A 16668-nucleotide genomic window follows, 5' to 3' on the forward strand; every position below is an offset into this window, starting at 1 on the left:
CCTTCACATGGGTGGCAGGTGATTGAACCTGGGACTCCTGCAGAAAAGCTGCAGTTTGTTGGGTCCTCTGTGGAAAAGGTTCATCAGAAAGAGGCTGCAGCGGTGACTAAGAGGTTGGCACACCTAAATGAGAAAACGCAGCCTACCTGCGTGGGCACATTTATATTTACCACCTGTAACTGTCATCTGGGTCGCTTTGCATAATCTGCTGGAAATGTGAGCAACCTGGGGCTGCTTCTGTCAATTCTGCCTTTTTGTGTTACAACAGATTTTTTTCCAAAAATAAAAACAAATCCTGGTGACGCCACGTCACGCAATCTGCCTGATGATGAGTCACGTAGGTGATACGGGTGTTTTTGTTGCTATTTAAAGCAGGAGCTAAAACATTTACCCCACACAGCTGCGTCGCTCTGCGGTCCACAGTTTGACACTAATCAGGTTAAAATCCTGCCCACACAGCAACAAAGGAGAAAGCTAGTCTATTTTCAGGTTCTGCACTGCATATTCTCCTCACGTATTTGGATATTTGTCACTTTTGCTCATTCAAACAAACGAGGAAATTGGGCTTTGCGGAAGCGCAGCAGCTTTGACATTTAAAAAGGTGCAGAATGCATGTGTCTTTAAATTTAAACTCCCACTTGAATGCTGATGACATTTACAACTCAGAGGAAAGAGAGAAAAGAAAGTAAAGTAGAAATTAGACGGCGTTGATTTGATGGGGAAAGATGGATGGATGCTGCAGAGCGACACTGAAAGGTGTGTGAGAGTTTCTAAAACGTCCAGGTTTAATAATTTACGCCCTCTTACTTAGCATAGAGGTCGGCCGTCCTGACCGGCCGCAGGCTCACACACAAAGCCACTTCCACAGCCCGGCAGCTGCAGAGTCTGTTTTTAACTCCTGTGAAAAATAGGAGTTCCTCTTTTCACCTTTTCACCAAAATGGAAGCTTTACTGTGAAATCTTTAACATTTAAAGTGCTTTAGATCTTAAAAACATCATGCAGTCACCAATTATGACACAAGCAGTAAACAAAATCACCAGTCAAATACACATTAAACATGTTGATCCAGTTACTACTAATCAAAGGCAGCTTGGTAACACTTTATTTGAAGGGGACATGAAGGAGTCTTCATAAACGTTTGACTGTTGTCATGAAGTGTAAAGACTGAAACTTTTCATGCAGAGCTGCATGAAAAGTTTCATTAAAGGGCCATTAACAGTGTCAACTTTGTGTTGAGTGCCATTATTTACACAATAATCCAAAGTTGACACTTTTAAGCATGTGGGTTTTAAGCCTGGGTGTAAAGGAACTCAGTGTTTCAGCTGCTTTGCAGTTTTCCCATCTCAGCCAGCCCACATCCATCAGAGCTGCTCGTTCCTTTGTGCCTGATGTTCAAATTAAACCCAGCAGCTAAACATCCAGTGTCAGGTTGGTCTGACACCAGGCCAAACTCGTCTCCTGAGATTACAAACGGGACCGGTTTAATGAGTCTCCGCTCCGAACCGCAGCTCGCCTCTCGTTTAGCTGCTGCTGAGGCGTACACTTCCTCCAGCCTGGAATGGCCTTGTAATGGTTCCCAGTCTCCACAGAGGCCTTCTCCCAGTCACACACAGCACGGCCGCTGATCTACTGTTTTCCTGCATCAAAGTTGTGCAATGAGACCCTGTTTTAAATGTGTTTCTGCTTTCCATATAAGGACTTCCTCCCTAAACTCTGCCGAGGCTTCCCTTCAGTCCTCACTCTGCCATCAGTTATCTTCTTGACAAATGACAGGCCAGACAGATGATCCCTCTGTTCATCGGCACCTAATTCTGTCGTCTGGTCCAGCTTTAATCTAGTAAATGATCTTTTCCTTCATCAGCTGCAGCCTTTCAACACTTTGAATCATAATGAGTTCTCTCTGTGAAAGCAGCGTTTTGAATTTAAATGGATGGGTCTGCTCCGCCTTTGTTTCGAGTTGCGAGTAATAAAATCAATCCCGATGCGTCGTGATTGATTTTTTTCAGTTTCAGTATCAAAATTACCCACAAAGCCTTTGATAATATCATGCAGACAGCAGTGATTTAATGTTTTTGTGCAGCTGAACGTAGGAGACAATGGATTCACTTCACAGGGCTGTTGGCTTCGAGTCCAAATTAAACTATGCATTCCTTTTTTTCCACCATGTTCCTCCGGTCCGAATCTTACCGTTTGGATCCCCAGCAGCATCGTATGATGGTTCTGTTTTTCCACAGAGAACAAAGCTTTCTGTCGAGGTGGATGAAGTTACGAATAAGCCCAAAACTTTCAGTGAGTCTAAGCATACGTCTTAAGCTGTTTAACAAATTCATAACTTGAAAATGCTCCTGTCATGATTGTGTGGTTGATGGTGGATCCAAATTCAGGAGAGAGAAGAGCTTTAATGGGGGATAAAAAGTGACAATCAAAAACCATATGGTGCACAGGGAGCCAGAGAAGAACAAAAAAACATCAGGAAACAAACAACAACACAAGGATTTCACATGAATTCCTCTGGTTGTCTGGACACTTCTGGTTTTCTTTCCACCGGTATCTTCAGCTTCCCTGTCGAGTGACCATTATTATTTTTAAACACAATCCTTTGGTAAGCTAACTGTACCTGTCAAACTGTGAGCTCAAACGACCGTTGATTCACTAGATTGACTAAATCACACTTTAAGAGCTTCACATGAATAATTTCTCACGCTTTGCTTCTTTGCGACGGTTTTCTGTAACATCCTGTTTTTAAATGCTTCCCTCTGTGTAATGAATAAATGCTGCAAACGCTATTAGGCGTTAGAGCAGATTCCCTCGGCTCTAATTGTCCTTGGAAAGTCGTGCTCAGCTCACAGTGTAAGAAACAATTGTCCACTAATAAGCAGACATAATAAGCCGTATTACACTGACGGTTAGTTCTTCCTCTCACCTCAGTCAAGGACGATCAAGATACTCTGCAAAGTTTCTAAAGATGAATGCAATAAAAACATCCCTCTAATACTTGCAGTTCGTTCCTTTAAACATTCCTTTACTGCCTGAAATTAAATAAAAAATGCACCAAAAGGTTTTCTCAAATTTTTCTCCATGTCATCTGGTGACTATTGCAGACCAAACTGTTCATATCAATTATTGAATGAATGAAATGCAAAATAGGATTAAATGAAATGTTGTGAATTTATTTTCTCATCTGTACCTGATGTGGTTTAATTGTGTAATTATAACTAATGTAGAATATGGGTGTATGGAGCTAAATTGGGGCCAAAAGTTTTGTTCAAAAGAGAAAATTGAAACTGAAAAACAAGATTTCAAGCTGAAAAATTATTTTGAAGCTGAAAGAAATGTTTTGAAACTAAACAAAGGATGTGACACTGAAAAAAAATATTCAAAACTACTTTCAAATTTGAGGGGTTTTTTTCTCTAATTTTTTTTTTTGTCTTTTGAATAAATTTTAAGGTCCCAATTTTTTTTCAGTTTCAAAATTTCTTTCAATTTCAAAGTAATTTTTCAGTTAAATTTTTTTTTTTTTTTTTTTTTTTTTCAGTTTCAGTTTTTTTGTTGAACAAACTTTCTGGCCCCAATTTAGCTCCGTACAGGTGTGTTCCCATTTATTAAATTTTCAAATTTTCAGGCCAAATATGTTAGAAAAACCCACAGGCTGTTGTTTGTTTTCACATGACCGTAGTTTAAGCAATTTTCTGTCTTTGTTCTAAACATTTAAACATCTGCTGTCCATTTTGTCTCAAATCTTATCTATAATTTCCTCCTGGATAAACAGGTGATTATTACAGATTTATGGCTCCATCTTCATGTCCAAAAATACGAAATCTGGACAAATAAACAAGTTCATGGTATGTTAAATAAGACCTTGGTGTTCCAGCTGCAATGAGGCATGACATTAATCTCATAACTGATTTAATTCTCTGTTTCATCAGGAGCTGGAGCAGCAGTTTGAGAAGGAGCGCCTCTCTCTGGAGGAGCAGAAGACGCTCCTCAGTCAGCAGCTGGACGAGATGAGGGAGGAGCTGACGTCCAAACTCAGAGCCGCCAACGAGGAGGTGAGGCTTCTCCCCACATCTGGATGTCTGACATCTGCAATCCTCTCTGCAGCCAATAGAAATACTGACAGCACAACGTCAGAGCCTTCACTTTCTGGAGTAAAAGCGGCAACAGATGGAGCATAACTCAGATAATTAATATAAAATAGTTTGTTTTGTCAACCAATGTGCTTAAAAAGAAACTCAAGAATTTAATAAAAGGTCATATTTTTCTTGCATTTAGAAAATAGAAATAATTTTGGTAATCAAGAAACATTTAATCTGATTTAACGTCAAACGGTAAAAAACGTATCCATGTCCTTGAAAATGTTTGGTTTTAATTTAGCTGTTTTCAAGGTTTGGAAATGCTTGATATTAAAACTGCACAGTTTTGTGATGAATTGTTATCTAAATTTGGAAAATGTTATTTCCTGTTCAAACCAGATATTTGCCTAATAAAAAGACACTTTTTTCAGTTTGAATTTAAATCAGACCAAATGTTTATTATTTTAGCTCAGTTAGAATTACCAAATTATTTTAGATGTAAAAGTTAAATTTTAGTTACTGAAGAATGTAGAAAACTGACAGGACATTATTAATTATATTATGAAATGGTGAATTTAAACTGTTTTCTTTAGTTTATTTGTTTGTTTTTTATCTCCAAAGTGTGGTGCTGGAGAAGTTTGAAAACTCACCTTGAAAATGCTTGAAAAGTGCTTGAATGTATTGTGGGAAAAATGCACAAACCCTGGATCTTTATATTTACTATATATATATATTTAAATGTTCCAGCTGTAGATGCCTGAACTTTTAGAAGTCAGATGAATATTCTGCTTTTATTCCTCTAAAATCTATAAAATTGCTTTATTCTGAAGTCCTGCATCCAAACTGAGCTTCAAGGTTTTAGCTGTAAAACGCAGCAACTGAATTTTACATAAGAATCATTGTCGTCCTTTTAAATCCTCGGCTCAAAGGCCCTCATTATATTTTTTAACCTGTCACTGACCGAGTCTGAACAAAGCAATTTAAATTCACCTTGAAACCTTGTAAGAGTTTCCAGGCTGCAGCTCTGAGTGACTGGAGGTGAATTTGAAAAGTCAGAACAAGTTTAGTCAAAATATGAAGCGTGTGAATGTTAAACCTCTGCATTTCCATCTGGTGGTTGGTAAAAAGATTTTAAAAACATTTTATTCCGTTTTAAAAGTATTTTCAATCCTTTTCTAGAATTATTGGAAGTTTTTAGGTAATTACTCCCTCTGATTTTGAATCCTGTGCAGATGGAAGGACTTCTGCTCTTTTTTACTTTTGGGGAGGAGTTATGATACGTAACCACGGCAACGCTGTGTTGTTTTTACAGTTCAGAGTAGCTAGTATCATCCCGAAGGCTAAAATAATGAGCTGCTACCATCTGAACGAGTAGTTTGCTCGTTCAGATGAGCAAACTACTCATCATTTTGTGTTTTTGCTCTGCAAAAACACAAAATATTACCAAATATCGTGATCGTATCTCCTACTCCAACATCGCTCTGCCCAGTTTCCAACCAAATAGACATTTAAATATGAGTGGCGAAAGCAAAGGAAATGGATTAACAGTACATGTTACTGTGGAATATCACCTTTCCTTCCCAGAAATCATAACTGCAACAGTCTTCAGTCAGGGACTCCATCAGATTTGATGCAAGACTGACTGCTACTGGAGATCCTTCAGCATCACCAGCCACAGGAACTCTTCAAAGACACTTGGATGACATTTAATTTCCCCTCGGAATGAGTAAAATTCCAAGGGGAAATCTAGCAAAAAATATATTTTTTGTAGCTTAGGGGAAGCATTTAGTGCTTAACTTTGCATGTCAGCAACATTTAAAAAGTTGTACATATTTTTGATAAAACGCCAGCTGACTGAACAAAGAGCTGCAGAGGCTGAGGATGGGTCCGTTCTGTTCAACCCGCCTGCAGGTGTCCCGGCTGCAGCAGGAGGTGCGGAAAGGGGAGGAGGACTTCGGGGCAGCGGAGGGCCAGATCTCCACCCTGAAGGAGGCGCAGGACAAACTGCTGGAGGAGCTGGACGCCACGCGGGCCCGACTCAGAGAGACCAGCAACCTGCTGACCGCGCTGCAGGTGACTTCTACCACACAAAGGATCAATGTTATCAATAAATTCACAACTGATCACTAAGAGGTCTGTCTGTCTGTTCCTCAGGGAGAGCTGGAAACCCAAAAACGCCAACATGAAGCCAAACTCATAACCACCAAAGAAGAAGAAAAGCATAAGATGGACAAGATGGCGCTGGAGCTGGAGCTGAAATGGACCGAGACGCTCCGGTGAGTCTGAGTGTTCGGGTCGGGTCGGGAACCGAAAACCGTCCGAGTTTCTTTTAAAAAGCTCAAATCATGCAGGAAGAAGTAAATGAGACATTAAAGCATCAACTGAGCATGCTCAGACAGATCCACAGGTAAATATGTCACCAGCCTGGAGCTGAAACGATTAATCGAATTAATCACGATTAATTGATTATTGAAATAACCGTCAACTACTTTGGTAATCGAGTAATCAGTAACTGGAGCATACAGATTCAAAAAAAGGCCAATTGCTGAAAGAACAACACAGACAGAGCAGTAATTAAGACAAAACTGTACAAAAATGTTATATTAAGATGAAAAACCACCTTTGTCCAAAACTCCTCAGCTGGCAGTTTTAGCAAATAAATCTGCTACAAAGCATCTTTTATTAGCCAATTATTAATCTGTTAATCCAGAAAATAATCAACAGATCAGCCTTTAAATGTATTGATGAGCGAAGCAGAAAAGACTGAGCTTTTCACATGTTGATGTGGGAACTTGTGTTTTTTCACGTGGTAAAAGCCGAAACTACGCGATGACTCAGCGTTTTCCACACTTTGAAGTTTCTATGCTTGGAAACCAATTTGTACTTTTGATGCTGAAGTCACTTCAGACGGTAATGAAAACCAAAATAAATGGATGAGAATAAATGTTCTGCCCCACCGGTGTCAGTATCTTTTATTTAAAGTGTCAGGAAACGTACAGAGTTTAAAGTTTCCATAAACGTTTGCTGTTGGAGAGATTTATCTCACTAAATGTTAACTAAAGAGCCAATTTAGGGTTTAATTCAAATGTTTTCCGCTTGAAGCTCCGCTGCTGAGGGAGCAACACAACTGAAAGGTGACAAAAGGGAATAAATCATCTGAAACTGCATTAATGCAGAAGAAGCAGTCGTGATGTGACATTAATGGTGAAAAGCAGCAGGACTTGCATGTTTAAAGGCAAAGTTTACAAAATAAACAGTGGAAATCTGCGCCTAACTTAACTCAGATATCGATCCAACCGAAACGCTCCGCTGACGAACGTCTTCCTCTCTTCAGATTCTGTAGAGCGAAGAACCTCTGAGCATTTTCAGTCTGAGACAAATAAAAAACAAAATCTTTTTAGGGGGGTTTGTATCCAATTCAAAAACAAATCAAAGAAAACTCCACTTTCGCTCTTTCATTTTTTGTTTTTTGGTCGTAAATTGAAAATGGAAAGACGAATGATTCACAGATTACCAAGCGCTCTGGATCCAGAGATGCATCATCCAGTGAGGCTCGCATTTTATGGCAATAAAAAGTCATTTAAGAAACAAAAACAAAGTTGTTTTATCGCCGTGTGTATAGACCTGATGCCTTTAATTTTACATTTAATTTTTATGTGCAGCAGCTGGATAAAGTGATCACCATCCAGGGTTTATGTTTGTTTAAATATTGTTTTATATGTTGCTGGATTCTTGCACCAACGAAGAAGAAACTGTTGATTTGATTGGTTGCATTGATCTTCAGCAGATTAAGGTCACTTTATGCATTTCTCTTCTTATAATAACTTCTAATAGCATTGAGCATTTATACGCCTGAAAATAATACTAATAAATAAAAAGTCAGCTTTTCTTTAATACGCCTTTTGTGAAATTATCAAATTTATGGGAAACTTTAAAGGTTTTTTTCTCTGTCAGATGTGAGAATTAGACTCAGATGGTCTTTTCTTTGACCCTCCATGTCTCAGAAAGTTAATTCAAACAATTCGTAGGGATTTCTCCTTCAGGAATGTCTGATATTTTGTTGGGTCTGAATTTCGGGCTGCAGGTTTTGTGTACAGTTGTTTGCAGATAAACATTGAGACTGTGAAGCTAAATGTCAGCTAATATTTAATCACCTTCTTTATCTTCTGCAGCTCAATAATCCCGTCTGCAGACATTTGACAACATCTTTGGCGATCTGTTTCTCCTCTTTGAAAGTGCTGCGACTGAAGTGTAAATATGTTTTAGATGTATAGAAATAGATGCTAAACAGTTAACATGTTGTTGAGAGAATGGACAGGGATGCGTTTCAAACAACATAACTTTTCACTAAACTGTTCACTTCTGTAAAAATGAAGAGTCTCCAAGGAATATTTGAAAAAGTATCTTTTGGTTACCGATTCTCCACGGTTTCTGTGGGTTTTCTTTGTACTTTGGTGACATTTTAATTTAATTTAATTTATTTTTTTACATCATTGGTCCTGGTGCTCAGACTGGTCATGGGGGAAGAAACTGTCTCTATAGCGCCAACCAGTAACAGCGGTGCCATCTGCAAATTCCTGGAGTTTCCCTGACTGGTCAGTCATTAGTACAGAGAGAAGAACAGTGGGGTGAGGAGTCAGCCCTGAGGGACGCCGGTTCTGATGGTCCAAGCTTTAACTCCCTGTGTGTGGTGAACAAATCGATCTTTCTCTTACTCTGTGCTTTAAATGGCCGTCTGATCTGCAGCTTCACACCTGCACGTTTTTCAGGAGATGGGTTCATTTTGTGAGATCCCGCTTTCAGTCTGACACTTTATAGCTCTGAGTGACAAAATAAATAAATAAAAGAAACGTGCTTGCCTGCTGGATACTCCATTTAACAGCTGCCATTTCAACTCCCACTCAGCCATTACATCGACAGCGTGCAGACACACGCATTCATCTCGGAGGCGAGGCGCGGAGGTGGCAGCAGCCGCGTGGAGGAGAGATGGTCACCCACTAAAAGCAGTGTTGGGGTCTAGCGGCACAGGACAATTTATTGCTGCCATTAGGGGGACATTCAGCTGTCTGGAGCACTTTTACCTTAGTAGCAAACTTCTGGGTGAGTGTTAACGTGATCGTGACGGTTATACATCCTTCTATGCAGACAGAAGACAAAAACTAATCCAAGGAAACCAATGACGCCTTTGCTCAGCTCTCTCTAGCCAAAAGGAGACTAAAGATAAAGAAGGATGTCTGATCATTCCTCTTTCTGCAGTCGTTCTAGATCAGCCCTCGAGATCTGCTGTCCTGCGACTTTCAGTGTGCCTTCGCTTTAATCAAACTCCAGTTTGTCTAGAAAATCTGGTTCAGCTGGAAGAACCAGATGGGGCCCAAAAACAGTGAACTCTGGTCCACCAGCAAACATCAGTCTCGGTTCGGGTGAACTATGTTTGCGGTTCGAATGCATATGTGAATGCCTCCAAAAGCAGGAAGTGGACTACAGCACAGGGCATTCTGGGTAAATCCAACCAGAGCAAATGGTTTAGGCGCTAGCAGGAGAAATGGGTTGTGTTTTTTTTACCAAAGACAAAAGTGAAATCCTACAACCTGTTGCTTCTCCATTTTTGTTTACATTTTGTGAAGAAGGAATTTTTTGTCGTTTTCTTCAGTTGTTCTTGGTGCAGCGCCCCTACAGGTGAGGAGGGGAACAGGATTTTCAGATGTTTGATTCGTTTGACACAGTGCAGCGTGAAAAAGAACCGCAGAGGCTGAAAATATAACAAGTATTAAATTCAAGCTAATGGAAAACCTGTTCCCCTCCTCGCCTGTGGGGCGCTGCACCAAGAACCACAGAAGAGAACAACATGAAAACCTCTGAAGAAAACACTGAGGGCAACTTCCTCCTTCACAAAATGTAAACATGTTCAGGTTACAGATCATTTGGTTTTACTTTCCTCCCCTTTTAAACAAACTGTGTCTGAATTACTTTCCTTTTCTTTTGTTTTTACAGGCAGGAGTGCAAGAAGCTTCGCGAGGAGCTGAGGGAGGAGCACGAGGAGGAGAAGACCGCGGCTCTGGCTCAGCTGGCGCAGAGCAAGGAGCAGGAGCAGAACAGCGCCAGGGAGAGCTGGCAGCGGAAAGTGGACGACCTGCTGGAACAGGTGCGACTCCTGCATCGTGACTGACCTTCTTCCAAGTCTTCCTCATCTTATTCACAGCCTCAGAAAGCAGGAGAAACAACGGTGACTGAATGTCAGGAATTTAAAAACGCCAACAAATTCATTTCTGAAGACAGAAACAAGTGGTTTGACTAGAACTGTCACAATAAACTGTCCCATAAATCATTAACAATAAACAATAATACTGTTATTTTGAGACTATTTTCAACCAATAGTAATGCCATGGTAATAATGGAAGAAACACTCTGTAAAAGATCAATAAGCTGTAAATTCAAATAAACATTTAAAAAAGAACAAATAGTTATTTTGGATTAGACAAAATTGAGCAACTTTTCCTCTGGAAAGAATAAAATGCAACCAGAATCAGAAGCAAGAAACATCTGAGGAGGTTTTGTTTTCATTTTATTCATTTGCTAAAGATGCAAAACTCACAGATGAAGAAAGTTAAAAGATTTGTGGGATACTGGTAAATTAAAGAAAATTACTGGTATGTAGAAACGTGATTGTCTGGTTTCTGTTTTCTGTTTCTGTTTTCTTAAGATATTTTGGTTTAACTGTTTGGCAATTTGTTTTTAAATGTGTGAATAATATATTTATTCATTTACAAACAAACCTGCACTATGTAAATAAGCGTTATTAAGAATATGACAAATTCAAATAAAAATAACATTAACACTGGACTGGAAAACATTTTAAAACTCCAAAATAAATAATAATAAAACAATAAATAAAATTAATTATAAAGTTTCTGCAAACAAAATAGTTTTTCTAAAAAGGTTTGGTTGAGGCCAAAGCAACAGATTCAAAACTTTTCTCAGACAGGTTTTGGTAGAAAGAGAAAAACAATAAATTATGCAAATAGAAATGATTGAGCTTGTTTTAATTTAATTTATTTGTTGCTTATTGTGGCAGGTTTTGATCTGAAGAACGGATGATCCTCATCCTATAACCTCTGCTTTTATTCTTTACATGAAATACTTGATTTTTTTTACTGAATGAATGTAATGAAAGCAGCAGAGAGAAAATCAGGAGGCTGGAAGAACAACAATAAGAGCAGCCACTGACTGACTGTCTCAGCTCTGTGTAACTCAGACGGCAGCAGACTCCTGATCGTTGCTCTGTGACATCAACGCGGCGAAGCTTCTCTGTGGTCACTGGAAGTTCGTTCCTGCGTCAGGCGACGGCGGCGCGTCGTCCTGCTGCCACTCAGGCAGCTAAACTGTATTTATCCAGTCTGATGCCAAACCGGAGCAGCTTTCATCCTCGGGATGGATGCGCTCTGACAGGCGGGATGGCGTTTAGAAAATCTAATGACCTGCATTTTAACAGATGGAAGTGATGTCAGCGGCGCCTTGATGCAGGAGCTGATGTGACGTTTGGAAGATGAAGATCCTCAATGAAAGCTCAGCTGATCCTGAACTATGACACAGCACAGTGTTTTAATAATAACACTTAGTACGCGCCAGTTTTTGTTATTATTTATCATTAAAGCTGCAGGATGTAACTTTGCAGTATCAGCAACAACAAAATTCTTAAAACTTCCTCAGAAAGTTTTTACACTCGTTTCCGGTCGTTTTGGGCAAAAGAGTTGATGCGCGAACAAAGCGAAATAAATTCTGACATAGTGAACCGCTGGTGGGTCTGTGCCTTACCAGAGGCTGAAAAATTTAAAAGTGCAAACATGGAGAGCTGGAGGTTATTTTTAAACTTTCTGAAAAGTTGGTGGAAGAGAATCTGAGCGATAAATAACCTGGACAAGCTCGTGTTAGCTAGCATAGCATGCTGTGAATGATGACGCTCATCAGCTCAGTGAGCCGCTTCCTGTAGCCATTCTGTAAGATTGAACAGGGGTGTACTTACTTTTATCCTGTGACTGACAGCAAAAAGCACAGCTTTCACCTCATGAAACCCAGTTTTGTTGTGGGTAAAAGCATGCAACATTTTTAGAAGGAGACTTAAAAGGAAAGCTTAATGAACGCAGAGCAGCAAATTAAAAATGAATTAATTACACAGGTTAATAAAATTTAAGCATTCCCCTGTGAGCTGCTGTTTTCGTTGAGTTTAATTTCAACACAGTCATTATCGCTGCTCTGTGAAACCAAACTTAGGAACTCAACCTAAATGCACACAAACAGATTAGCGTCCTGTATGGTTAGCATGAGACCTTTTATGCTTTTAATAAACGTGACTAACTTCACGTTGCATCTGGGAGTTTCACACAAACTGTCAATTTAAAAGTGTCGCAATAAGCAGTAAATCAGTTTCCTCCCATTTTCTTTTATCTTTGCTGGATGATAAAAGTCTCGACGAGCTTCACAGAGACTTCATAATTCATTTTATTTGTTGTTTGTTTTGTACATTTAAAATATCTTCCAGTTCCAGCGTTAAATGTTCACCAGGATTAAAGTTTATTAATAATTGATCTTTTTTTACCTAAAAATGTTCTCAAAACTACAATATTATTGTTTATCACAATAACTTCTGTTATGCAGAGCTTATTTTGCTCAAAAATAAGCTACTTCTATGTTTCTGAATGAGTTTTTCTGCCTTCACAGCTGTTTATGTTAGCAGCTTCTACAAGGTGAGGCTCATCATTAGACAAAGCTGTATTCATCGTGCTTCTGCAGTCTGTCTAGACAGACTAATCTACCGAGTCGCACGCCTTCCTTCCTACCAACAACGGATTTCAGCGGGCCTTTCGTTGCATTGCAGCTTTACTTTATTATGTTCTGCCGTGAACTCGAAGTTATTAGCATAAAGCTAAAAGCTCTTCTGCTTCAAGCTTTGGGATTAAAAAATTAGTTCCTAACAAACTGATTGCCTCTTTTTCTGCTCCTATTATCCTGCAGGATGAACCGAACGTACAGCGACGAACTGAACACGTTCGGCTTAAAACCCCTTTGATCGGTTCGGTGTGTAACGTCGTCTGGTTTCTGTGCAGATATCTCTGCTGAAGCAGAGTCTGGAGATGCAGCTGTCGCAGTCGCAGTCCTCGCTGCAGCAGCTGCAGCACCAGTTCAGCCAGGAGAGGGAGCACCTGCGCATGCAGCTGGACGAGCTGCAGACGGAGCATCAGAGGCGGCAGCAGCGTCTGCAGGAAGCCCACCGCTGCGCCATGCAGGACATGGAGCACGCCAGGCAGCGCGACCTGAAGGTTGGTGAAGGGCGAAGCGCGCAAACGATACGACCTCAAACTAATCCTACCTCCGTGTGGGATTCCAAAAGAAATCGATGCTTTATTTAACATTAAGGTTCTTATTATCCACACTTGTCTGCTAGCTACTACCAGAACCAGAATGCACCATTTATCTCTAAAAAACACAAAGTCTTGTGCAAATGTCTTTGTACATTTGAAATTAGATAAAACTAACTTACATCTCCAGCTCTGGGACAAATGAAGATCCCACTGCACTGAACCCCGTCCAAAATACCTCGAGGTTTTTCCACCAAATATTGATTTCTGATCTCTTCCTGAGTTGAAACATCAGCATTCATGTTTCTAAATGAATACCAACTTGTTTTCTTTGCATTATTTGAGCTCTGATAGCTCTGCATCTTTTATTTTGACCATTTCTCATTTTCTACAAATAAATAAAATGTTGCTTGTAATTTCAGAGACATGTTGTCAGCAGTTCATAGAACAAAATAACAATGTTCATTTTACTCAAACATAAACCTATAAAAAGTAAAAAATCAGAGAAACTGATCATTTTAAGTGGGCTCTTAATTTTTTTCAGAGCAGTTTGTTTTAATTCAACAATTATTTATTGTTGCTGAAATTGGCAGATTATTTCCCTGGTAGCAAGACATTTTCCCATGTTATGAGTGAAATAATCTGCCAGTAGAGCAGAGGTGGGCCGAGCAAGACTTCACTATCATTCAATACTTAAAAGTTACATAATCTGACGGACCAAGATATAAAGTTAAGTGGAAATGTTGGGTTTTTTAAAGACAAAAATGACAATAATTTATATAAGTAACAAAATCAGACTAATTAAACTTTTCCAATTTAAGGTGTATTTGGTCATAATAAAATCATTCAAGTAAAAAGTACATCATGGTTAAAATACTCCTAAAACTATTTTGTTCAAAAAAAGTTACTCAAGTAAATGTAACTAGTTACTACCCATCTCTGCAAGGAACTAAAACCTTTCATCAAAATTAAGGAATTTTTACTTGAAACAATCTATTATTTGTTACCTGTAAGTTAGTTTTGTCTTCTTTCAAGAGAACTGAGATATTTGCACTATAAAGTAAACAAAAATACTTGGTAAGATTTTGGTTTTTTGCACAAAAAATGTATAATTTATTGTGATAAATTTCTTTTCACAATAAGAATTTTGATTTGCCATTGTCACAATAAATCCCTCCAGTTTTCTCCACTGTTTGTTCAATAAATACCAATAAATTTGAAAATACTAGTTTAGTAGTTTAGATACAAATCACAATGCATTTCAGTAGCTCGTTTTATATATTCATCAAATGTGATTCACTGCAGGGATTTTAGTAAAACATGTTTTTTCTTCATTTTAATGCGTTTTTGTTGAGTTTTGTTGGGAGAAAAGCCAAATGAAATCCTGCATGATGTTACTATTAATACATCTGGGAGCTTTTTCTGTTGTCTTAGCCCATAAAAGAATCTTTTCCTGCAGGCTGTAGGTTGGGTTGCCTCTTTGGTTCATGACTCAGATTAGCTGGAAACGGGGTCAGGGGAACACAAACAATGCTGCAGCCGTAAGTTTTCATAAAATCATGTTGTTTGCTGCCTGCAGGCTCAGCTGTGTTATTTCAGGTCAGTGGAGTTAATGTCTGAGACGGCAAAGTGGATTTCATAATAACAGAGCCGAGCTGGGGGAAAAGTATTTAGGTTCCTAATTAATGGAGGAGGATTTTATTTCATTTTATTTTTTTGTAAATAAAAAAAATATTTAAAAAAATCCAGTGAAGCCAGTTTCCTTCAGAAGTCAGTCTTTCTGTGTAAATCTGCACTGCAAAAATACAAAATCAAGGATTTTTGTTTTGTTTCTAGTGCAAATAAATTTAAATAATACAAAACTAATGTAACTTTTAGGAGCTTGTTTTAGAAGTTTTATGTATTTTCCACACACAGTGTCATTTTATAGTACAACCATGTTACTACCTTCAGTTATTACAAAAACACTTTATATGTCAAATATGATTTAAAATAAATGTTACTTCCTGATTTAAAGCCTTGAAATTGGACCTGTCTCTTTAAAAGTCATCACAACATGGCTCCTCTGTTAACCCTTTAACAACATTTTCACTGAGACGCAGCTCCTATGAGGAGCTCACCAGGTGTTTGCTAATTGCTGCTGGCTAGTCTGAAGGAGCTGAGTGGGGGAGGAGCTGTGCCCTGAAGGCGGAGCTATGTCCGCCCAGGTGTTTTGCAGAGCTGAATGGTTGCCATGGAGACTAAAAACATGATCTAAAGGTTTTAAAAAAGGTGATTTTACTGCCCCTTTAAATCAATAATTTCTTAATATTGATGAAAAGTACAAGGTTTCTTCACATGTAACAAGACTGTTAAATAATCTGAAAATGAAAGAAATACCTTTTTATTGACTTATAAGCTCCTATATTTTGCTGAAAAGTTATGTCTAACTTAGTTTTGTCTTATTTTAAGTGTATTTGTTGTTTTTTTGGCATGTTTTTTTTCACAGTTTTGCACTGCTTGGCTATTTCAAAGGGTCCAAATACTTTGCAGGACAGAATTGCCACCTAACTTAAGTGCAAACCTTCTCCTTCTTTTAAAAACCAGTGAGTTTGACCGTTTTGTGTGGCGATGGAAGCAGCTCTTCAGAACCTGCCCAGCTGCTTGACATTTTAATTCAGCTCCGTCTTGTCAGTCAAGGTTAGAGCGGCAGTGACTCACTCTCTGACAGCGCTGCCTCTCCTCAGCTTAATGTGGAAATATGCACGCTCCAAAACAAAGCCCGCGCTCCTCAACGTGCCAATGAGTCGTCGCTCAGCGCTAATCCCTCCGTTTCAGTCAAGGTCGATTTGGATCAGCCATACATCTCGGTTTTAAATCCCCCTTCTCCTCTCGGATGCTGTAATTGTCTGAAAGCTGCGGGTCAGAGAACAGCGTCCTCCATGTGTTGCTGCCAACTATTTGACTATAAATTTGAATAAGGAAGAGCGATTGAGTCATGCAGCTCAGTTTTTAATATTCTTCTGTAAACTCGCTGTTCACTCTGATTTGCGGCGTTCACGGTGACAGCATGCTGGAGTTTCTCCGTTTCGTTACTTCTGATTTCTTCTTTTTTAATGTTTCTGGATGCTGGGCAGCTGGAAGGAGTTTTACTTTTACTTTTTTACTTTTGAACAGATGTTTTGATTTTTAACTGTGGTAAAAAAAAAGTACTTATTGTAGGGCGAACGTTTATTTTATTTTTGATCATTAATCGATTAAT

At 39.0% G+C, this 16668-nt stretch overlaps 1 protein-coding gene across 2 annotated transcripts in view; it reads left to right on the forward strand.

The window, feature by feature from the left end:
• The window catches only part of fam184ab (family with sequence similarity 184 member Ab), a 123812-nt gene that overhangs the window by 76051 nt on the left and 31093 nt on the right, over positions 1 to 16668 (forward strand). For both annotated transcript variants that reach the window (XM_015004394.2, XM_015004397.2), the window contains exons 10-14: positions 3928 to 4050; positions 5986 to 6147; positions 6229 to 6350; positions 10066 to 10216; positions 13176 to 13388. In XM_015004394.2, the coding sequence (XP_014859880.1) occupies positions 3928 to 4050; positions 5986 to 6147; positions 6229 to 6350; positions 10066 to 10216; positions 13176 to 13388 (771 nt within the window). The remainder of the gene's footprint in view (positions 1 to 3927; positions 4051 to 5985; positions 6148 to 6228; positions 6351 to 10065; positions 10217 to 13175; positions 13389 to 16668) is intronic.

This window comes from Poecilia mexicana, unplaced genomic scaffold (assembly GCF_051168715.1).
Source record: "Poecilia mexicana isolate PSO_F unplaced genomic scaffold, ASM5116871v1 scaffold_21, whole genome shotgun sequence".
In the NCBI taxonomy this organism is placed as follows: domain Eukaryota; kingdom Metazoa; phylum Chordata; class Actinopteri; order Cyprinodontiformes; family Poeciliidae; genus Poecilia; species Poecilia mexicana.